General features: G+C 57.1%; 2 protein-coding genes across 3 annotated transcripts in view; one reads left to right on the forward strand and one right to left on the reverse strand.

Moving 5' to 3' along the window:
- The window catches only part of MACROD1 (mono-ADP ribosylhydrolase 1), a 152,829-nt gene that overhangs the window by 27,252 nt on the left and 102,014 nt on the right, over nt 1–23,563 (forward strand). The gene's annotated exons all lie outside the window — the stretch shown is intronic.
- The window catches only part of FLRT1 (fibronectin leucine rich transmembrane protein 1), a 77,061-nt gene continuing 67,293 nt past the window's right edge, over nt 13,796–23,563 (reverse strand). Inside the window, exon 3 of the mRNA XM_057552944.1 lies at nt 13,796–16,744. Coding sequence (XP_057408927.1) covers nt 14,671–16,695 — 2,025 coding nt within the window. The 5' untranslated portion in view covers nt 16,696–16,744 and the 3' untranslated portion in view covers nt 13,796–14,670. The remainder of the gene's footprint in view (nt 16,745–23,563) is intronic.

Below are 23,563 nucleotides of genomic sequence, written 5' to 3' on the forward strand. Positions count from 1 at the left end.
TTCCTCCAGACACCTGCCCTGACCTGGGTTAGGCATCCCTCCCACATGCCCCAGGGCACAGCCATACATTCATTCATTCAGCAGGTGCTGGGTGCTGAGGCTGCAAGGGCGAGCAAGGGAGATGTGGTCCAGGCGGCCAGGACACCCTGGGGAGCGACATGGTCAGCTGCAGCACTTGGTCCTGGAGGCAGACCTGTCGGTAGGGTCAGGAAGGGGAAGCCCAGGGGAGCATCCCAGACAGGGGCCTGAGGTGGCGCCCTGGGGGTGGCTCAGCTTCTTGCCCCGGGGGCAGGGAAGCCAGAGGGAGGCTGGGGTGGGTGGTGGCTGCTGTGGGAGCCCAGTCGCCTTCTGCCCCAAGAGGGCAGCCCTTATCTGTAGAGCCTAGCGTGGCCCGACCACGGCAGAGCTGCCTTTGATGCAGAGCTCAAGGGGGAGAGCACAAGTCCTACTTCAAAGGGCCTCAGTCCCGAGGAATCTGGGTCTCCAAGTCCTGGAATCATCCTGCCCCTCATGTGCCTCCCTGGGCAAAGCCGGGCAGCAGGAGAGCGCAGGCCTGGGGGAGACCTCAGCCTGGAACTCGGCTCCCGGGATCCCTGGCAGCCTCCTCTCTTGGCTCTGTCCTCCCTGTCCTTCTCCTCCCAAGACCCAGCCTCCTGCCCACCTTCTCTTTCTGGACGCCCCCAGACTGAGGAGGACACAGTTCTCCTTCCTTCATTCAGAGAGTATGAAATGATGAAGGCCCAGTCCCTGCCTCTAAAAGACGCTCAGTGTACAGTGGGACTAGTGGGTACAGCACAGGGTGTAAGTGCCTAGTAGGGGAATCCAAGGTGCTGTGGGCCGGTCTGGGAAGGCTTCCTGGAGGAGGCCTGCCTGGGGAGGCTTACTTTCCTGCAGCGATTTCTGGTGGGGGTGTACCTGTGCCTTTCCCTTCAGGTTCACAGACCCCAATCAGGCTGTCTCACCAGCCAGGACCGAGCTCCCATACTAACCTCTGTCACCGTGGCCTTGGGCAAGCGCCTTAGTCCTGGGCCTCGGTTTACTTGCTTGAAAACAGGGATGAGTGAGGACGGAACGCAGTGACAGGTGTCTGGTGCCTGGCACCATCGGGCTGCACTGCCTTGCCTCTCACAGATGGGTGCCCCTTTAGGAAATCCCCCCTAATTCTGAAGTACCAGATCTGGGCCATCACATGAGAAGGAGGCACATTCATTAGTAGACTCAGGCACACAGCCCGGCCATGCCAAGCGTCTCTCCGTGCCAGCTTCCCGGGGACGAAGGCCTCACTGAGAGCACATCTCCTGTGTCTTCCTGGTGACAGGTTCCATCTGCCAGCCCCTGGGGAGCCACCATCCCTGGTGACGGCCCCTCAGCCCTTCACCCGGGCTTGTAATCTCAGCTCTAAGGGACTGCAATCCCTTTCTCTGGCCCACCACAACTAATCCATTCGCCAGGGCCCCCATCCAAGAGAAAGCTAATTAAAGAATTTCTGCTTTTGGCTCAGCCTGGACTTTGAAGATTCCCTTTGGTCTTCCCGGAGTATCTGAAAACAGGTGGAGAAAGGGGGCCTCAGAAAAGGTGTCGGATAAGCCCCCGGAGCCTCAGTAATAGGCTTAATCCCCCCAGAGCCAGCAGGCGTCAAACAGTCCTCCGCCCAGCGCTGCTGAGAAGGTGCTCAAGGCTTGTGACCCCGTGGGCCCCAGACCGCACGGCTCTCTGTCCCTGGCTTTCTGTGAATGTGAGGCTCTGCATTCCCCGAGAGGGTCAAGGCCATGGAAGGTCAGGGCACGGGTCCCTCACCGCACGATCTGCAAAACAGTGAGAAGCGCTGTGGCGCTGAGCCTTCTCGTCTGTGACGTGGAGGCCCTGCTTCAAGGGTGGCTGCAGCGGCTCGCGTGGAGCGGATGCCCGGTCAGGTGGGCTCACTTCCCCCTGCCCCTCCCTCCGGTGCCCCCCATGCCAGCATTGTTTCTTTCAAGAGCTTGTTTGCCTTTTAGAGATTTTAATCAACCAACCACAAATATTTATTCGACACTTACCAGCAACGTGTGCAGTCCATAGGGCAGGGGTCTTTGGGGTCTCGCTCACTGCTATGTCGGGACCTGGCACACAGTAGGTGCTCAATAAAGACTTGTTGATTGTGTGGTTGGTGGACATGTCCTGAAAGAGGTAGCCTCTGCTCTCACAGAGCTTACACTATTGCTGCCTTCAGAAAACACCCGCAGGGTCTTTGGGGAATCACTGAGCCCCTAAATGTGGGGTCCGGGGGGATCTTAGAGCCGGTCCTCCTTGTCACTCTGAGCCAAGCCTGGTGTAACCCGGGAGAGAATCGGGGCATCTGCTGCCACGCCAGCCTCCACCCTCACCCCCTCCCAGGCCCCTGCTCCCTCATTTTCCTCGCAGTCCTAGGGGTGCAGGGAGCATTTAGACCCGCAGTTCCCTGTGCAGGGACCTCGGGCCTGCATCACGGAAATAAAAATGATAAAAACCTGCCACTGAATTCTGGGTGGCGGTAAATTACTTAATACCTGAAACAGGTTGAAATGTGGCCACTGTGGCTTTTAATAAGTCCAGCTCCCATGCCGTGGCTTCCACGGGGAGCCGTCTGGTCTCTCCCCGAGGCATCATTTCATCGCGTCCCAGGCTTGGCAGCAGTGCAAATAAGATTTCACTTCCTCTGTAAGTCTCTGAGGGGGGAGTGCCGGGTTTTCACTTGTGCTGTCAGTTAACGGCTCGAGGGATCCTACTTCCTCTGCCTCGGGAGGAGAGGGTCCCTTGGAGGTGTCGGTACCGGACCTGGGGGCAGCAGGCCGTGCAGAAGCAGGTGCTGACAAGAGGCCGAGGGGTGTGGAGGAGGGGAGGGGAGGCATCCAGCAGGTGGGCTGGGGGCGTCTGAGAGTGATGAGCAAGCTCCACCCAGCCCTTCTTTTTTTTTTTTTAATTTATTTGGTTGCACTGGGTCTTAGTTGTGGCAGGCGGGCTCCTTAGTTGCGGCTCGCCAGCTCCTTAGTTGTGGCATGCAAACACTTAGTTGCGGCATGCCTGTGGGATCTAGTTTCCCGACCAGGGATCGAATCCTGGCCCCCTGCATCGGGAGCGCCACCAGGGAAGTCCCCACCCAGCCCTTCTGAGGCAGCATTTTGGGGCTGGCTGGGGACCTCAGATCCGACCAGGGCTTTGTATGCAGGGTGCTAAGAACTGGCCTCGGAATTTGGGTGTGAGGTGGGATTCGGGGTGTTAGACCCTTCCCGGGTTTGGTCGCTTCTTCAGGATGCTTGATGAGGGCAGGGACCCCTCCTAGGAAGTGGGGGCAGGAGGAGGGAAGCTTCTGGAACCTGGTGGTAGCCAGGTAAGAGCAGCGTCCAGGGTCGGGGATGGCGGCCACCCACTCTTCATCCCACTTGAACTGGAACTTTTAGTCCTGAGCCTGACCGAACAGGAGGAGTTGGACACATGAAGCAGGGGTGCTGGACTTTGGCATGCCCCTTGTCTGCTGAGCAGCTATTCAGGGGACTTGCCCCATACATATCTGTAACCTCAGCAATATGTGGGTCCTGAGATTTCTTTGGGAAGGAAAGGGCTGGAAACTGCTTGGCTGGAGAGGAGGCTGCAGCAGGAGAAGTCCCGGGTTTGTGGGGAGACCTCCCTGTCTCCCAGGGTCCATCTGAAGACGTGATAGGGAGACAGGGGCCCTTCATTGTCAGCCTGTTGCCTCCACCACCCAGAACTTGCACCCCATTGAGGGGCCGGCCAGCTCTGCTTGCTCTCCGGTGAGGATGGGCCTCACTACCGCTCAGACCACCTCCTCCTCTTCAGAAAGGGTCAGTTACGTTTGGAGGGTCTTCTTTCCATTGACCTGAAATACAGGTCCTGGAACCTCCCCCATGGTTCCTGGTGATTGCCTCCTGTGGGGCCCAACCCTGTCTGGGCCTCCAGCCCCCCCGGGCCACTTACTAAAACCTAAGATGCCCTCATCCCCACCCCTGTTCTCCAGAAGCCGAAAGCTCGGGTCAGCCTGAGAGCCCGTCTAGCAGGTTTCGGGAGCAGGCCGCAGACCTTGGGTGTGGTCAGGGTGGTTTGGAGAACAGGCCCTGTTCCGACATCTCTCCTCTGTGCAGACCTGGGGGCACTTTGCTGTTGCGGAGACACCTGGGCCTCCTTGGGAGGAGTGCCAGCCAGCTCAGCACCTGTACCTGGGGGCCGGGGATGCTGGGTAAACCCCGGGGGCACCAGGGATGGGGCCTGCACTCCCCGGACAAGTGGCGGGGAAAGCAGCGTTCTCACGGAGGCCCCGGCACACATCAGCAGTGTCGGTGCTGTCGTGGTGGGAAAAATGAGAGCAGCGAGCTGTCATCACGTGTACGCTTTACAGAGGCACCGGGGGTGGGTGGTGGAGCCTGTGGGTCTCACCCAGTTCTGAGGGACTCCAAGGCCCTGCCCGAGGAGCCCCCAGGACAGGCATTAATCCAGTGGTTCCCAAACGCATGTGACCATGAACCCTTCCTGGGCAGAACTTCTGTTAGCTCTAGGGGCTCAGGAACACAGTCTGGGAAGTCAGCCCCCCTGCTCCGGCTTGAAGAGAGTGGCCGGGGCACCTGGTCTGTGGTGCTGCTGCCAGTGTGTGGAGGGTCAGGTGAGCGGGGTCAGCCCCGTCCGAGGTTCCCCCTGCCTGGAGGGGTGGGAGGAGAAGTAGAGACTGCCTCACAACTGGGACGCCAGGGCTGCTGCTCTTGGAAAGTCGTCCTCCTTGGGCCCAGCATTGATAGATTGATCTGTTGGTTGATTGATTTGCTGGTGTTTATTGACTCACTCCCTCCATTCATGTTTCCGGTGCCTCCTGTGTGCCAGGCCAGTGCCCTCTGGGATCTGAAGGGGTGGAAGGCAAGACCTGCTGGCCAGGGGCCCCTAGTGAGCGAGGTGCTGGAACCAGTTACCTGTCCAGGTGAGAACCAGCAGGTGTGGCCCGGAGAGGGCAGCCTCTCCAGAGACAATGCCTGGGTTGAACCTTCAAGGGCCCTCAAGGGCACCCGGCGGAGAAGTCAGCACAGACCCAGAGCCCGCTTGGGTAGGCAGGGCCTGCTTGGGGAGTGAACTGTACTCGGTGTGGCCAGAGTTGGGCCCAGCAGATGGGTCCTGTGCTTATGGGGGAAGCGGAGTCTTCCAGAGGGGGCACAGAATCGGACTCGCCTTTGTGCCCCCTGCCTCAGAGCTTCTGGCAGGCCCTCTCCCTTACTCTGCAAGTCCTTCTCATCTGAGGAAACACCCTCAGTGGAGACCTGGCTCCCAGAGAGCCTCCCCACCCCAATCTTGTCCGTGAGCATCCTTCCCTCCCCCTCCATGAGGCTGGAAGGGTGCCCCAGCCCCAGCCCCAGCACATAGTAGGCCCTCAGTAAATATCTACTGACTGGCTGGCTGATCAGGTTCTAGAAAGGTGAGTGTCAGGTGAGGAAGAGCAGGCAGCCCTCCTGAGCACCCACTGTGCGCTGGGCCCTAGGAAGAGTTTGGGGAAACAGACTCGGTCCTTTCCCCGAAGCCTATGTGGCGAGCCGCCCTTTGGAATGATCTCCGGGCTGCTCCTGCCTCCAGCGGGCCGGCAGTGAGGACCAAGAGAAGAGGATGGGGGGGCGAGGGGCACCTGTGGGGTCAGAGCACCCCGTGTCACCCCGGCCAGGCCACCTGCCACCAAGGCACATCCAGAAATAACTTTGCTTCCTTGGAATATAAGGAAAAGCTCATTAACTCGTATCCAGATGTGAAATCAGATCTAAGGCAGAAGTAATGAGCTCTTATTTTATATGTTAAATTTAGCAGAAACTGCTATTGTTCTCATGGAAAATAAGTTTTTTTCCTTTTCCCCCTCTTTGGAGTGTGAGATATCAGGCTAGGCCTGGAGAGTTGTGAATGTGGTGGGTGCGTCTAGGGGATGAGGGGTGTCAGAGGTGGCGGGACCCAGGCAAGCGGAGGAAGAGCCGTGTCCCCAGCACCCGTATGGTGCCAGTCTTATCTGGGTGCCCACGTGGTTGCTGGAGCCTGTTACAAGATAATCCATGGCTCTGATTAATACATCTCCACATGGAAACCCTCTTGGAGTCTGCCTTTAGCCGGCAGTCGCCTACCCTGGGGCCCGTGGAATGGGGCCAGAAGTCCCTTCTCCATCCTGCAACAGGATCATTATTTTGGTTCCCATGGTGCCCAGGGAATATACTAACCCAGAGCTTCCAACCCTCCCAGCCACCACCTCTGTGCCAGTGGACCCTGACAGCGGGGCTGACCCTCGGGGCGAAGCCTGGGGAGGGGGTGTGGGCAGCCGAGACCACGTGGGTGACAGACACCGGCCCCTGGCACGCTGGGCCGCCGAGCTGAGAGTCAGCAGCCGAGAGGACTGTAAAAGTTAAATCTTTCTATTTATTTCAAGAAAGGACAAGGAAAGTGGACTTGGACATTTTATATGAAAACAGACAAACAGAAAATAGGACCAAATAGTTCATCACATTCATCTCAACACTGAAGTTTCAAGGCACCTACAAGAAGGAGGCCCAAGGGCGGTTCGCAGTGCACTTTGGTTTGTGTTGTTGTCGTGGTGGGTGTTTGTGTGTCTGGTGGTGAGGTTGGGAGGGAAGCAGGTGGGCCCGGGGCCAGGCCAAGTCAGCCAGCCAGGTGTCAGATGGCAGCAGGCAGCAGCAGGACTGGTCCCGTCACTCAGACCCCCGAGATTGCTTTGCCCTTCAGAGAAAAAGGAAGAAGACAAGGAGCAGGTGGCCAGATGGCCCCACTGGGCTGATTCTGCAGGTAGGAAAGGGCAGGGGCTCAAGGAAAGCCAGGGGTGCCCCTAGCAGGGGTCCCTCAGTTGGCAGAAGGGACCTTGTTCACAGCCCCGTCCTCCCCATGCCATTGGCTGGCCGGGCATCCACCTTCTGCAGCAGACCCTGCATTCACCAGGGTCTGGCTAAGGACCCCTCCCTGCTCTCTTCCTCCCCAGGCGCCAGGGATGGATTCTGCTGATACAGCGCTGGGTGGCCCCCGAGCGAGCGCTTTAGCACTCCACACCTCACCAGATACAGTAACCTTTAAACGCTGGGAAGGGGAATTGCTGTTGGTGGTGGTTAAAAACATTTGCTCCGCAGGGCTTATGCGTGGGGTTTCTTCTAGTTTACTTTTCTCCTTTGCCTCTGCGTTCACACCCGCCTTGTGACATTCATAATTAGGGGGCGTCCGCTCCAGCCAGCAGAGTCACACAACTGCACTGTCTCCCTGGCTCGCAGCCTTGCAGCTGTCTGTCCCCAACCTTCAACCCCATCTCCCCGCTTCTCTCCCTCTCAGATGGCAAACCTCTAAACACTGGGCACTTCTGCTTCCTCCCCACGGCTCTCAGCATCTCTTCAGGAGCTGGATGCCAGGTGGGCATCTCAGCTGAGGCCGCTGGCCTGCAGGCAGGTGGTGTTCTGGGTCGGGTAAAAATATCTAAGCCAGTTTCAGAGTTTTGTGTGTCTTCCTCCTGGGTACACAGAACCTTTTGAAAACGGGACCAGCCAGAGGTGGGTGGTTTCTGGGACCCTCTGCAAGCATGTCCTTTGCACAGGGCAGGTGAGAGGCACCCTGGACATTGGCTCCTGGGAGATGAGCAAGTGGCAGTCCCGTGTCTGCTGTGGCTTTGATTGTTGGCTCGTGTTGCATTTGTTTCCCTCCGTCTTGAGAAGAAAGCCTGTTACTTCTTCCAGGTGGGCGGCTCGGGTGCGGGGACTCTCGACAGAAGCGTCAGACACGGGGGGGGGCACCCAGCTCTCTGCCCCCCTCATCACCCACCTGAGGCTTGGCTCGGAGAGGGGGAACCGGGTCACCCCGGCTGGCGGCCAGATCTCGCCAAGTGGCTGGATTTCCCCATCAGGCTCAGAGCTGGTGATCGCGGGTCCGAGGGAGGGTGGAGTGAGATGCTTCAGGGAGCAGGAGCCCCTCCTGGGGCCAGGCTGCCAGCGGGGTGGGTGCAGGATGAGAGGAAGGCCACTGCCAACACACCCGCCTGGGCCCTTTGCACTGAGCCCCAGGGACAAGCAAGGAGGGGGGAAGAGATGAGTGACACCCCTGTGTGCCGCGCCCTGTGCTGGGCCTCAGTGACCCAGCGCGGAGGAGCGCAGGGACCTGGCATCTTGCCCGAGCGGCCGTCAACCCTGACTGCTGTAAAAGAGATTTAGGGGCGGTGACAGCAAAGACGTTCCTGCAAGGACTCTCCGGGCTTGGACTTTTGGGCCTTCAGGTGGGTGGGAGTGGGAAGGACAGGGGCCATGGCACCGTGGTAGCTCCGATGGCCACAGGGACTGGCTTTGCCAGGAAGTGGGGGCTGGGTCAGCCCCCCACAGGACCCCCTGTGCCCTCAGTATGCCCACACTGCCCTCCCAGCACAAGTGGGAGGGGCAGTGACAGTGGTCTCAAAAAGCCCCTGGCCTGCCAGCCTCTCCAGTGGGGAGCAAGGCAGCAGCTGCCCACCCACCGGCTGAAGATCTGCCCCGGGGAATGATGTCCCCAGGGGAGATGTGGGAAAAGGTGGGCTTTGCCCCTGCAGCATGGGAGGTGGGGTGGGGTCTTGGGCAATCCTGGAAATCATATTAACGTGAGAAAAATGGGCCTGACCCCAGTGATAATAGAATTTCCAAAACTAGAGAAAAACAGTGTGTTAAAAATGCAAAGGGAGGGAGGAAGTAAAGGGAGGGAGAATGAAGAGCCAAGGGAATCTTCTTGAGTGTTTTTAAAGAAGCAAATGTGGATATTTCAGGCAACTACTTGGAACATTTCAAAAGAAATGGTAAATGCTTAAAAATGTAGAGTGAAAAGTGCCCCAGGCAGCCATCAGCCTGGCTGGGACGGGTGCACTGAGCCGGCAGCCGTGAGCCTGCTGTTGGGAGCACAGCCAGCGGGATGGTGGTGGGAGCTCAGGGGGCGCGGGTCCTGGCACTGAGGATGGCCAGGAGGCAGCCTGGGACGGGGAGCTGCAGTGCCTGGGAGGTGGCCCCCTAGCGGCCCCAAGAGAGCCAGCGCGGGTGGTGGGTCACCCTCTGTGCTCCCTGCCTGTCCAGACTCCTAGATGGGGCGGCGCGTGTCCGCACGTCCTCTCCCGGTGCCCCTTAGACACTGAGGATGGGGATTTTGCAGGCTGTCTGGTGGCAAAACCGATTCTTTGACTGGGCTGGGTGGCCTGGCTGTGAGATAGCCCTGACCTGCGATGTTCAGGGGACACTGGTCGTTTTGAGCAATCTCTCGATATCTTCCTTAAAGGGTCCTCAGGGACGGTAAAGTGAGAGTGGGAACCAGGATCTTCTCAAAGAACCAGGCCTTGGCTTAGGCAGGAAAATATCTGCCACCTCCCCATCAAGTGCTTGAATGCGGCCAGTGACAAAGAGCACACTGCCTGATTCTTTTTGCTGGGCCAGATTTCTCTTCCCTGACTTCAGTTTTCCCTTTACCGTTGGCCCCATTTCCCTTTCACTGGCTGCAGGGAATGGATCAGAGACAGACCCACCCTGGAACAGAAAGGAAGCAGAAGGACTCATGGCTTTAGAGTCCTACTCACGAAGGGACTAGCCCAGCCACTTCCCCTAGCTTTTCACCCCGAAGGCAGATGGAATCTGGAGGGCAGGGGCAGAGTCTCTGCCTGGGGGCCAGGGCAGCTTCTGAGTGACCTGTGTGGGCCACGTAACACCCCCACCTCGTCCCAGGGGCTGCGCACGGCACTCGATGGAGGCAGGACTGCTTCCCTGCCCGCCCCACCCCGAGCTCGAGCCCAGGCTCTGTCCAACCAGCATATCCGGAGCCAGCGCTGGGGCACGCGTGGTGTCAGCCTTCAGAGACCCCAGCTCCCCACCAGCCAGGCCCAGAAAAATCCCTGCTTTGCCTTTGGCCACTGGGGGCAGGTTCAAAAAATGCGAAAAATCCCCTTTTCCTTTCACCTCCAAGGAGTTTAATCTCTCCTAATCAATTTAGCAGACTCGCTTGCTTGTAAACGGTAATGATTTTCATTTTTGAGCCTTTTTATCCTCCTTAAGAAAAAAGATGCCTCCTCTGTCTGCATTCTAGAAGGCCTGTGCAGGGCCGTGAATTGCTTGTTAGCATTCACCCTGGCGCAGATCCAGAGCCAGGCATCCGCTGCCTGTCACCTGCACTGATCTGAGTGATGGGGGACATGGGCGCAGGGGACACCCCCAGCTGACCCCGCCTGAGCCCTGGTCCTGAGAATGTGGTCTGGCCCTTGGGACTCAGGCTGCCATGCGCCCCGAGGCCCCTCCTTCCAGAAAATGCCCCAGCTCCCTCCTGGTTGCCTTCCCAACTCCATTGCTCCCTGTCTGCCGCATCCAATTTTCCTTGTTGTATTTTTCATAAGTGCGAGGCTCAGAAGCCCCGTCCTCCCTGGCACGTTCAGCAGGAAGCAGATTTCTGGAGTGGGTTGGCTTTGGGACTTGAGCTGCCATTGGAGGTGGGTGGCGGTGTCCTCCCCTTGCTCCACAGCTCTGAGGGGGTGAAGGAGGGGGGCTCAGATGCAATCCTGGCACATTGCCCAGTCAGCCCCCTCAGACCCCCAGGATCCCTCACCTGGCCTGTCCCTCTCACTCTGGGCCTCCATCACCTGCCTTGGGGCAACCAGAACCTACCAGAATCAGCAGATGGTGGGGGAGCCCCCATTTGGCTTCTGGAGCCCCCATCTTTTCTGGGTGAAGCTAGACCCGGCCTCAGCCCACCCCTACATTACAGAAGGGGAAACAGAGGCAGAGGCTGTGGGTTCGCAAAACCTGCTTTCCCTGCATCTCTCTGGAAGCTCTCCCTGACTTTTCGCACTCTACTCTTTGCTGGGGCTGGTGGGCTTCCCTGGACCCCTAGGGGAGCGGGGAGGAGGCCCGGTGCCCGTCGAGGAAGGAAGAGGCACAGACAGCCGTAAGCTTTGGACTTTGGGTGGGGAAGCCTGGGTCCCCCAGCCACTGTCACCTCCCCTGCCAGCGTCACCCAGAGTGGGTAGGAGCCGGTGCCCCAGCTCCGACCCCCAAACCCCAGAGGCCCCCTAGTCAGCCATGCAGCCGCCATGTTAATGGGAGGTGGTCCAGGAAGCAGGAGCCAATTTAGAGAAGATGGAGGCTTCTGTGGGAGGCCGCAGGAAGAGGGAAGGAGAAAAGGGAAGAAAAGAAGCTTTTGATGCACATCATGTCTGCGGAATTGAGTATGACTAATTAATAGATTTTATTCTTAGTAATCTCTTAAGCATTCCATACGTTGGGCCCCACGCCTGAGCTGAGCTTACAAGAGGCCTCATTCGCAAAATGCAAATGACTCGCCTGGCCCTGCTGCCTTCTTTCCTTTTTTTTTTTTTTTTCAGGGGAAATTTAAAGGAAAATTGCCATGTAATAGAAAAGAGATTCCAATCACTACATCTAATTACCACAAAGGGTAAACCACTTAACCAAAGAAGTGTCATGAGTTTTTTTTTTTTAACTTGAAACCTGCCTTAAATGCCACAAAATACACTCATCAACGCTGAGGTCAATGAGGTTGTTCTGGCTAGTTAGAGGCTGCAAGGGTCAGGTTGGCCGCCCACAGGAGGGAGATTCTAGACAGAAGTGGTGGCCCAAGCCCTGTGTCCTCACGTGCTTCTAGGGGGTGGAGGAGGCTGGGTGCCCTGGAACATCCTTTCTCATTATGTTGCATGGCTGGCTCAGAGGGCCTGGACCAGGAAGGGATGGGGTTTCAGAGTGGACCTGCCTTTAGGCCCCATCCCTGGCTTGGGGGGCCATGAGACAGCAGACATTTGGAGGCTTGTTCTTATTAGAAAGGATGCTGGAAAGATGTTGGGATGCTGAGGGCAGAAAAGATGAGAGGGGGCGCCCCCAGGCCCTGGCTGGGCTGAGTCTCCACTATCTTCAGCACTTACGCTGGCAGGAGGATGCCTGCAGCAAGGCAGGCAGGGCCCGGGTTCCCCCTGGTGTGAGGTGGGGCCCAAGCCCCATTAGTGTAAGAGGCGAGAGCAGGAGACTGATGTGTCCTCAGGCCCAGGCCTGCCTGGGCCTGCTTTGTGCTACGGGGCAGGAAAGTTCATCACCCAGGCCTGGCCTGGAGGGCGCTGCTGGCACAGGCAGGCTCTCAGAGCTGCAAGGTCTCCCCTGTAGCCCTCCCTGTACAGGGCCACCTGCTGTTCCCCAAATGCCTTCTTAGCCTCTAAGGGGATGATCTGACCTCCCGCCTGGCTCTGGGAGAAGAGAAAGGAGGATGAAGAGTGAGAGCAGGGGACCAAGCATGTTGGCAGCAGGGGTTGGGGGTTGGAAGTGGGGAGGCTGGGACCGATTTTCCTGGAACACTGGCCAAAGACAGGGGTGGTGCCTTGGGGAGGAAACTGCATTTCAGAACTAGCAGAGACCTTGAACTTCTGACCCCCAGCCAGTGCCCCACACCCTCGTGCACCCTCTCCTCCTGGACGCTGCTAGCGAGGCCCCTCTGCTCCTCCCTGAGCCGTGGGGAATGCGCCTGTGTCTGGGGGGTGCCAAAGGGAGGGCGAACTTTACACGGATGTGACCTTTACACGGTCCCAGCCTTGGAAACATTTCTCTCCTGACCTCATTGTATGAGAAAATGCTTCAGGTGGGAAAAGGGAAAAAGCTTGAGTCTAGAATGAAATGTGTCCATGACCCTCAGCCTCTCCCTGGAGCTGGGGATTGGGGTTCCCCCCTTGGTGAGACCATCCATCCAGCCTGGCAGTGAGAGCCGCGCCTCTTCTCCACCTCGCTCACGTGGTTGTTGTGTCCATTTCTTTCAAGCCCAGCCTCTTCCCTGAGGGGCCAGCAGCATCTTTTCAGGTCCAGCAAATGGCTGGACCCCGGGCCTGTCACAGCAGCCCTGTGACTGCCGTTCATCTTTCTCTTCCTGTCTTTGGCTTTTGTCAAAGCAGTCAAGGCCTTTTGAAAACACCACGGCCAGGAGCTGGACCCCTCTCATCCTCCCTGCCCTCAGAACAGCGTCTCTCCTTTGACATCGCCCTTCCTGGGCGCAGGACAACTGGCACCTTGACAGATGGTGACCCGAGTTCCCCGAGTGCTGGAATGTGGGAGATATCAGAACCCCAGGCACCACTCCTCTCTTCTTTCCAGATTTGCTGTCATTATTTCATCATCGTTTTAATCTCATGGCTCGCCAAACAGCACTGTCAGTTGATAAATGATGGCAACATTGATTCCAGAGGGAGGAAAAAAAAAATCTTAACTCTTCTGAGGGCTCCAGTCACTACCCGTTTGGAGGCTGGCGTTTTTAGAGAGATCTGGTCTTCCCTCTTAAGAGCAGCATCCCAGGGGTGGGCACAGTGGGGTGTTCTGCATTCTGGGGTTGGGGGGCGTGCTGTCTCCTAGGGCTTTTCTGAGAATTTTCATGTCTTTTTCCGGGCTTTGTTTGAGCAGCCATGGAAACCATTAGGTCTAATCAGCTGATATTTAAAAAAAAAAAAAAAAAAAAAAGTCTCTGCACCAATTACCTGTCTCTGGAGGAAGCACATTGCACAGAGTAAATGCTCAGGAAGTAGCTGTTGAGGTGATTGCATCTGTGGGGGTGTAGGGGGAGAGAGATGAGGACACTGGAAGTCAAAGAAAGCTCTTCTCTATATCAGAAAGGAGCTTGGCCCAGCTCTGGCCAACCTGAGATAGGACTGACTGAACTGAAAACACCCCTTGCCCAGGGTCTCCCCAGCTACCCAGCCAGGACAGACATGCCTCCGCCCTTAGGAACAGCATTATCCCCCACCCCACTCCCATCCCCAACACACTTTGTCTACTTACTCAATGATTTCTAGGAGAAAGCAACATTTTCGTGACTCTATTGTCTCAAGAAATTGTACGAACTGACCCAAGAAGTACGGTAAGGGCTGTATATGTGGCTCTATCTACCCATCTATAGATAGAGACACGACATAAAGATAAACAGGTAGATAGATGCACCTCCAAGCCCTGGAAAAGCCACAGCTTCCATGGTGCTTCCATGGACTATGGTGCATGGAATTGAGGAGGGCTTCAGTATAGGAAAAAGAAAGTTTGTTTTTTAATCAACTACATCGTTGTTCAAAGAATGCAGTGAAAGACGCGCTATTTCTGCAAATCTGTAAGGGAAATGGCATGGAAAGAACCAGGGAAGAGATTTCAGGACAATATCTCCACAGCAAAACATCTTTTCTTCCCCTCTCCTTTGTGAGGAGCCTGAAAACCTTCCATCATGTCGTCTCCAGTGAGCAGCCGGCAGTGAGAGCTGCACGGGGGCTGCGCGTGTTGGCTGCTTCTCTAATGGCTCCTTTGTGACGGCCCTGCACAGAGCATGAGGCATACACAGACGGTGCACAGGTAGCATCTTTCCAGTTCAGGAAAAATAAAAGCCCCGACCCAACCCTTCCTGCGATATTATTTTTAGTCTTTTCCTCCCCACCTGGCATAATTTGGTATAAATTATGTCTTCATCAATGTCAAATCCCCCTCCTGCCTTCTATTCCTTAAAAAAAATTATTTTTTTCACTGTTGTGTTCTACAAAATTGTCAGCCCTCCCCAAACTCTGCTTTCTGATGGGAAAGTCATCGTGGAATTTCTTTTCCTTGTTCTGTCAGATGGCAGCAGGCTGGTCAAAGCCACACAGTCGCCACACCAGGAGGAGGCAGGAGCCGGGTGCTGGCATCATGTGTAGGAGTAGTCTATGTCGGGGATGCCACCGTCCCGGTAGCCCCGCGTGGTGCCGTAGCCGATGGTGTGCGTGCCCTTGCAGAGGCTGCTGCCGTTGGAGGGGAAGATGGTGTGGACCACGTATTCCTCTTTGCTGTGGTAAGGGTTGATGGGCAGCATCTGCAGCCCGGGGCCGCGGATTTCCAGGATGGAGTTATCCTTCTTGGTCCCCGACTCCATATAGTCGTCCTTTTTCCGGTTGCCCCGGTTGTAGGCCCGCTCCCGGGTCAGCAGCTCGCTGGCCCGGTGCACGTACCAGCAGATGGCCCCCAGGACCAGGAAGAGGAAGACGAGGGCCACGGCGCCACTGATGATGCCCGCCAGGGGCAGGCCCGCCATGGGGTTGGCGTTCTGCTCCTGGTTGAGCGTGGTGGTGGGGCCGTAGCTGTCGGCCGTCTCCGCCTTGGCACACACGGGCGTCTCGTCGGCCACATAGGTGTTGCCGGTCTCCATGGTGACCATGCAGATGATATAGGTGGACTTGGGCTCCAGGGCCGTCAGCAGGTACTCTGTCTTGTCCCCCTGCACCAGAGTCTCCGTGATGGAGCCCACGGCTGGGCTGTGGCCCAGGCGCAGCCAGCTGAGCCGGAAGGAGGAGGCAGGGAGCGTGGCCTTCCACGTGATGCGGATGGAGTCCGCCGTCAGGGGCTTCACGTGGATGACCAGGGTCTTGGCACTGTCGCCCGTGGCCATGGGGTAGTCGAGGCTGGAGTCAGGGAGGCGCAGCCCCGGCCTCTTAGCCTTAAGGGTGAAGAGCGAGCCCTGGGGCGTGGTGGCAGAGGCGCGGTCACTGGCCGTGGTCTTGGCGGCGGCGTTGGCCGCTCCGCCCTGCACCCCCGCCTCGAAACATTCGTCCATCTCGCTGGTGATGTCCTTGATGGCCATGCCCCGGACCTTCTCGGGGCCCTGGCACATGAGGCCTCGCACGTTGACCACGGCCGCCCGTGCCTTCACCCAGTCCCGCAGCCACAGGAGGTTACAGCCGCAGAACCAGGGGTTGTTCCGGAGCAGCAGCTGGGCCAGGTTCTGCAGGTCATCGAACAGGCCGCGGGGCAGCGTGGTCAGGTTGTTGTTGGACAGGTCCAGGCGCTCCAGCTCACGCATCTTGGCCAGCGTGTTGTAGGGCACGTGGCTGATGGCGTTGTCCTGCAGGTAGAGCTTCTGCAGGCGGGCGCTGGGCAGGTTGAGGGGCGGGGCGGCCAGCGAGTTGCGCACCAGCGAGAGCTCGGTCAGGTTCTGCAGGCGGCTGAAGGTGTCGTCGGCGATGCGCTGGTTGGCCAGCAGGTTGCCGTCTAGCACCAGGCGCCGCAGGCTGCTGAGGCCCTTGAAGGCATGCAGTGGGATGGTGGAGATACGGTTGTCATCCAGCCGCAGCTCCTCCAGCGTGCGGGGCAGCCCCGAGGGGATGCTGCTCAGGTGGTTCCTGCTCAGGAAGAGCAGCTTGAGCTGCTTGCTGTCGGCGAAGGCGTCCTCCTCTATGCTGACGGTGGACACGGAGTTGTCATCCAGGTGCAGCTTCTCCAGCAGCGGGATGCGGGCCAGCGAGTCCCGGGCGATGGTGCGCACGTTGTTGTCCTGCAGGTGCAGCTCCCGCAGGGAGCGGGGCAGGTTGACAGGGAACTCGTCCAGGTCGTTCTCGTATAGGTAGATGACCTGCACGTTGACCTTGGTCTTGAGGTCCTGGGGGATGCCGGCATTGTTGATCTGGTTGTTCTGCAGGTAGAGGGTGGTGGCGTCGTCGGGGATGTCGGCGGGGATGGAGGTGAGCCCCCGGTCGTTGCAGTAGATGAAGCCGTTGTCGCAGCGGCACACGGAGGGGCACGTGGTGCTGTCGATGACCTCCGTCAGGAAGGCGATGAGCCCATAGCAGAGGAAAAGCCAGTCCCGCAGGTCCATGGTGGCTGTGGTCATCACGACGGTGGCCGTGACGGTGGCGGTGGGCGTGGTGGTGGCGGTGGCCGTGGGGTTTGCCACCACCATGGTGGACGGCTGGGGGAGCCGGGCCCCACTTGACTTGCAGCCTCTACACCTGCAAGGAGCACAAGACATGTGCGGTGAGAGCGAGTCGGGTGTCCACCCACCTGCCGCTGAGGGGTGGCTGCAGTCGAGGCCACGGGGCAGAGGTCAGACCTCGAGGTGCATGCCCCGTGGCCCTTCCAAATGTCAAGTTTACATCACAGGTGATAGCTCGGGCTGAGGTCAGCCTCTAATGACATTGGCTACCGTTAATCTCAGCGGGAGCAAAGATGCTGCCCGTGAACAAGACAGACGTGGCCTTGGCCCTCCTGGACCGTGGCCGTGGGCCTCGTGACGTTAATTTACTGGGAGCCGGGCTGCAGTTTCAGTCTCTTCTTTCAAGATCCCACACTAAGCCAGTCTTTATGGCTGATGCTGAAAGTGGCTGCTCAGTGTTGATGGGATGGATTTAGAGCCACCATTTCTCATTGGAACAGGGATCTCGTATCCCTCTCTGGCTCGGAACCAGGGACTGAAGGGAAAGCTTGTTTCTGCGAGGCCTGTGAGCTCGAGGTGGGGGAGGGGCGTCACTAGAACCTGCAGAAAGAATCTGCCAGCGTCCTCACTGGCGAGCAGGGGAAAGTGGGGCGCTTCATCGTCTGGTGTTAAAACAACATGTCCTGTTTGCACTTGTGCATCTTATAGACAGAAGAATGAGGTGTCAACAGAACTGCTTTCCCATGGCTTTACAGAAATCTCTTTCTATCAGCGGTGCCCTTCCTACTGTGTTCCACGTAACGTGAGAACTTATTCCATACTTTGCCCCCGTCCTAAATCACGAAATTTTCAGCTATTTTGAAAAATATATATATCTGTTTTCTTGCATTTAAAGACAGGAAACAAATAAAAGGAGGGAGGGGTCCACACTCTGAGGGAATTGTCTGCAAGGTGTAATTTTGGTTTTCGCAAGTGGAAAAATTGCAGTGTAGATTTTTCTCATATTACGTTACTGTTCATAGTGGTAAAAAAATCAATTAAAGAGAAATTATCTTTCAACCTCAGTGGGGAAGTGGTGTTCATGCAGCCGGCAAAGGTCTGCTTTATAACTCCAGGTTCACAAACACTTTTCAGTGTGAGACACAATGGCCTCTGGGAGCCTGAGCTGAGGCCACAGCCTGGAGGGCAGCCCTGGTGTGCAGAGCAGAATTGGGACCCACTCACTGAATGAGACGGTGGCGCCCTCACTCCCATGACCCAGGGACCCTGTGTCTCCATTTCTCAACCATGTCAAACCCTTCTTCCTTCTGTCCCTCTCTATTCCTGGACTGCTCCTCTCCATCTAGCAAACTGCTCGTCACCCTTCAGGACCATGCTCAAACGTCTCCTCCTCTGCTAGGTCTTCCTCATGCCATATAGAGCTTCCCTCTGCTCCATCCATCCGTCTGTCCATCCATCCACCCATCTATCCACCCATCCACCTATTTACCCATCCATCTATCCATCCACCCAGCCATACATCTATCTACCCATTCATCCATCCATCCATCCATCCATCATCCATTCATCCATCCATCCATCCACTCATCCATCCATCCATCCATCCACCCACCCATCCATCCACCCTCTCACCTATTTACCCATCTATCCATCCATCTACTCACCCATCCACCCACTCACCCATCCATCCATCCATCCATCCACCCACCCACTCACTCACTTATCCATCCATGCATCTGTCCATCCAGCCATTCAACATGTCTTTATTGAGCACCTACCATGTGCCAACCTGTGTTCTAGCCACTTGGGATTCTATTCTGATGGGATAGTAGCTCACACTATAATAAAGGTCTCACCTAGAATTTTATGAATATTTAAGTCATTTAATCCTCCCAGCAAATGTCAGGTCAGTGCCCTTTTTATTCCCATTTAACAGATGAAAAAACTGAAACTCGGAGGTGTTAACTTGCTCGAGACCACTTGATAAGTGGTGAAGAAGAACCTAAGCCAGGATCTTGACCACTAGGCTTGTGGTGCTGCATCTCGTGCCCATCTCTGTGGGCTGCGGGTTGCACTATTTAGTGACTAGTGTTTTAAGGTCCCTGACTAAATTTCGGGTGCTCGAGGGCAGGGCCTGTGGGCTGTGTAGGCCTGGTGTGGCTTGCCATCAGTGACCACTCAAGGACAGAAGGGAGCCGGCTGAGGTGCCAGGCAAGGCGGGAATGCCTCTGCCCTGCTCCCTGCCGACCCCTCAACTCTTGCCCCATTTGCATTACAGGGGCCTTTGCCCAGGCTGCCGGCAGCTCCGAGGCCTTTGGGGAGGGAGCTCAGGCTTTGCCCGTGGCTAACGCACTAACTCTGCTTAGGGCCTGTTAGCGGAATGAAGCTTTATCCATGAGGTGGACCAAAGGCAGGTGGAGGGCCAGCCGAGGACATCTGGCTGGAAGCAAGTGAGGGGGAGGGGGAGGGGTGCACGGGGTCTGCGCAAGGAGCCAGAGGGGGATGAGGTCCCGAGGGAAGCTGGGAGGAAGGGGGACTGGTGAGACTGTGACCAACACTCTGGGCCTCTGAAGCCAGCTCAAGCCCCCTCCCAGCCGCTGCAGCTGGCCTGAGGGGCTGAGGACATTTGCCTACTTACTCCTGATGCTTCTTTGGAGGTTGCCCTTAGTCTGTGGGTCATGACCCCACTCACACCCCTGCCCCTTGGGACTTGGAGGTGGTCTTTGCTTCCCTCACATGTGTTCCCGGCTCTCAGTGGGTTTGGACAGGGATAAACCCAGGCATAAGGGGCAACCCTCTGGCCAGGCCCTGCCCAACGCCCTCACAGGCACATGTTTGTATCTGCACCCACCTGTCACATACACACAGGTCCTCGGTCCCATTTTACAGCTGAGCAGCCTGAGGCTCAGAGAGGTGAGGGGCCCGTTCAAGGTCACAGCCAGCCCAGGTTTCCAGCTGCACATCTGTCCCTTCCTCTGCACAAAGCCAGAGCCATGAAGGTTATGGAGCCTGGAGGTCCTGTCTCAAGACGCTTATGAGCAAAGAGGCAGGGCCAGGGCAGGTGCTGGGGACAGGAAGCCTCAGGCCTGCTCAAGGCCACCTTGCCTCAGTCTCAGGGGTCAGGTCTGAGCCCAGGAGCACCTCTGCCCAGGCCCCCAGCATCTGGCCAGAGGACGCACACCCTCCTCTGAGTCCTGGCACAAGGGATGCTGTTGGGCCCTGGGCGCACAGATTCCGGAGCAGTGCCCTGAGCAGGGGGCGGACTTGTTAAGGCCAAAGACGAGGCCAGACCGCCTTCTCTGGCATGAACATCAGTTCCCAGTGCCCGCTCAGCTCATGGCCATAGCCCTCAGCCTCCAGAGGCCCCGGCATCATAATAGAGTCTAAATTACACCTTTCAGAGATGCCTGATGGATAACCAAGAAGCATTTGGGAGGCAGGGACCCAAGGCCTTTCTCTTCCCCTGTCTGCGGCCCTCATCCATCTTGGCTGAGTCTCCCCTGCCGCCCCCTTCCCCAAGGCCTCCCGATGCTGAGCCCTGGCTCCAGGAAGGCAGGGAGGGGCCTGGGGTGGGGAGGAAGACAGCATGCCTTGCCTGAGGAGCCCTTTAATTGCCCAGGTGCCACGAGGCCCTTTTATTCCCTTGTTTTGTGTTTGATGGTTTATGTGGCCATCAAATTAAACCCGGTAAATCGCCCGTCTTTTATGGGGTCACTTTTCATTGTTGCGAGAATCCCTCAGACTTCAGCATTTTGTGAGTTATGACCTGCCAGCTCCATGACTGACAGCCGGATCCTTGGTGTGCAATGGAAGTGGGGGAGAGGAGCAGTGAGATGGCTCAGACTAGAGGTATCCAGACCCCCACTAGCCGAGAGGTGACCTGGGGCGTCATCCTTGGCATTTTCTATCAGTCGCTAGCTCCTGCCATCTAGGACAGAGACACCTGGGTTCGAGTACTGCCTCACCCTCTTCCAGGCGGTGAGATCTTGAGGAAGTTACTTGCCCTCTCTGAGCTTTAATTTCCTTATCTATGAATGTAGTCATCAAGTTCCCCTTAGAGGGGAGCTCACTACTGAGCATTCAGTGAGGTAATACCTGCAAAGTACACCCTCGTAAGTGCATGAGGTTTAAAAGCTGCTGTAATTCTCTGACTGCTCCAGGCACACCGGTCTAGCCTCTGTGTTAACTGCTTGTCTCTTTCCTCTGCAATCCAGAAGCCCTTTCTTTACTCCCCTGCCCCTGCTGTGCCTCCAGGGTCGACGGGGAGGCTGTAGGCCAAGCTGCTTCGTGGCAGAGACTCCCTGTCATTGCTGTGATGCTGGCTCTCCCCAACCTCAAGCTGTGCCTCCTCAGCCCTGTCCCCCCAAGCTAGGGTAGAAGCACTGACCCTAAGCCTGCTCTGCCTTGTGCTGCCTCTGGGCCTTTGCACGTGCTGTTCCTGCTTCTTGAACATCAACACACCTTCCCTACTCAAGCTTCGCCAGGCCAGCTTCTGCTCACCCCCCAGGCCTCAGCTTGGACGCCCCCTCCATGAAGCCTCCCAAGTTGTGTCTGGCTCTGCTTCCCATACGCACTTGACTGGTGGTAGTCGGACATGAGTAATATCTGTAAATACCTGCCAACTGGATGGAGGTGCCTCCCTGTTGGAGACGCCTGGCCTCCTGGCACTCTGCCCCGTTGTCTTTCCCAAATCCCATCAAGCTGGGGCTGCCAGAGACCAATGGCCCTCTTTGGGGGGGTCTTCTTGGGGAGTCAGAGTGAGGGCAGGGTGATAGCTGCAGGACCCAGGCCCAGCACAGGCCCTGGCGCACTGGATAGGAGAGGGCATCTACCGCCACAGGCTCTGGGGAGTGGGGCACAGTTAGACATGACGCACCAGGGGCTGAGCAGGGGTGGGGGCACGTGGCAGGAGGGAGCTGGGCATCCCAGGCAGTAGAGGGAAGTCTGGATAGGCCTCCCCCTGCCTCCCAGTCCTGGCCTTCCTCCCTGTTTGCCAATGAAGGCAGCTCATGTGAGGCTGTCCTGATGCTGCGTCCCCCGAAGTGCCAGGTACAGTCTCCGTCCCCACTATGGGAATCAGAGAATTCCAGGTGGCACTGACCCCGAGAAGGAGGCGTGTAGACTAGAAGCGGGGAGAGGACACCAGGGCTAGGTTTGAATCTGACCTCACCAGTCCTCAGCTGTGTGACCTCCAGTGACGCTCTCTGGGCCTCCGTTTCCTCATCTGTAACGTGTTGCTGAGAACCCCACTCTTCTGGGAAGATGACAAGGGAGGGGTTGTGTGAAGTGCCCGGCACAGGCCTGGAGGTTTTGGAAAGAAGGGCTGCCCCACCCTGCCCCTGGGAGGGACCCCAAGGTCCTCCTATGACCCACTCAGGGCGGCCGCCCGCCTGTCTTGGCTGAACTTCAGAAAGAGGGAGGGCAGACACGAGTGGGCAAGAGGGCCACAGCTCAGACAGAGGGAAGCCCCTCCCCCCCCCTTTCTGTGCACTCTCTCAGTCCCTCCCTTCAGCAAGAAGCATTCATTGTGTTTTCCCTAAACCTTGCCAGGCCCTCGGGTCCTTACTGGCAGAGCAGGGCCCGAGGCAGGAGCGAAGTGTGCAGGGCAGACTGGGGGCGGAAGCAGTTTCTCAGCTCCAGCAGAACCCCTGCCCCACAGGAAGCAGTGACCTCCCCACCGGGCTGAGAGCTCCACCAGAGCAGGGTCACCTCCATGCCTGTGATGGGTCCTCAGCAAACCTTTGTTTAAAGCAATGAGGGACCCCGCATTTTTCTCCTCCACCAGCTGACACTGTCTCTCGGGGCTCAGCTACAAGCAACATGGAGGGAGGAGGGCCTAGAGGCAGGGGGGCCAGCCTCCACCTCCTGGTGCTCACGGAGGCCTGGGGAGAGCTCCCCTCTAGGAAGCCCCTTCCCTGAGAAGGCCTGCCTGGGATCAGTTCAGCTGCTCCACAAACCAAGAGTGGCCTTGGGTCTCAGGCCTTCATCTGTAAAATGGGACCATAAACGATCTACTGCCCTGGGTGCTGAGCAGAGGGCCTGCTGTAGGTCCAGGAGATGTGAACTGCAGGCAGGAGGGGGACTTGCGACTTTTGTGTGAGTGGGGCTTTTCCGAGCCCACCCTCGTTCAGGCAGAAGCCCCGGGCCTGCTCCTGCCCAGCCCAGTCTAGGCCCACTGGAGGCCCCTTCTTCAGGCAGGATGCCATGACCTCAAGGCCCTTCCAACCCTGCGTGGCACAACTTTGCTCCTGATCTCGGCTACTGGTACCATTGAGAACTTGTAATGCATGGGGGAAGGGGGTGGGATTCTTTTAAAACCTAAAGTTAATTATTTTTCTAATTTCACGCCGCATGCATTATGCATCAGCTGTTATCACTGGTGGTAATTACAGACAGGTACGCAAATCCACTAAAAATGTACCTGGAGTTCACCTCACTGCGTAGGCCGTCTGGGCTGTGCCGGGCGGCGGGATGTCCTGAACTTCAGAGAATGCAAATTGCTTTAAAAAACAAGACTTTAAAATTGTGTCTTAGGAGGTTAATTATATTGATAACAGTGTTCGATATTAAACTATTCAGGGCCAGGAGGGGTTGGGGGGGATGAAAGGAGACACATGTAATTTTGTTTCTTTCTTTCTCTGTATTATTTAATAAGATGTTCCTGCACCTATATTTCTGTCTGTCTGTGTGCATTTTTAGTAAAGCTGCCTAGACTGAGGCTTAATTCCTTCTGGGAAGGAAAAAGGAAAGGTCAGGTGTTTTTCAGAAGGTAGGAGGAGGGCCTAAGGGCTGTTATTCTGGGTGGGGGGCAGCCCAGAGAACAGGGCGGGGGCCCTAGCTCTGCACTGCTGGGTTTCTCAGCAGCCAGCGGGATCCTGACAGCCAGGGGCTGGGA

This window comes from Balaenoptera acutorostrata, chromosome 9 (genome assembly GCF_949987535.1).
Source record: "Balaenoptera acutorostrata chromosome 9, mBalAcu1.1, whole genome shotgun sequence".
Taxonomy (NCBI): Eukaryota; Metazoa; Chordata; class Mammalia; order Artiodactyla; family Balaenopteridae; genus Balaenoptera; species Balaenoptera acutorostrata.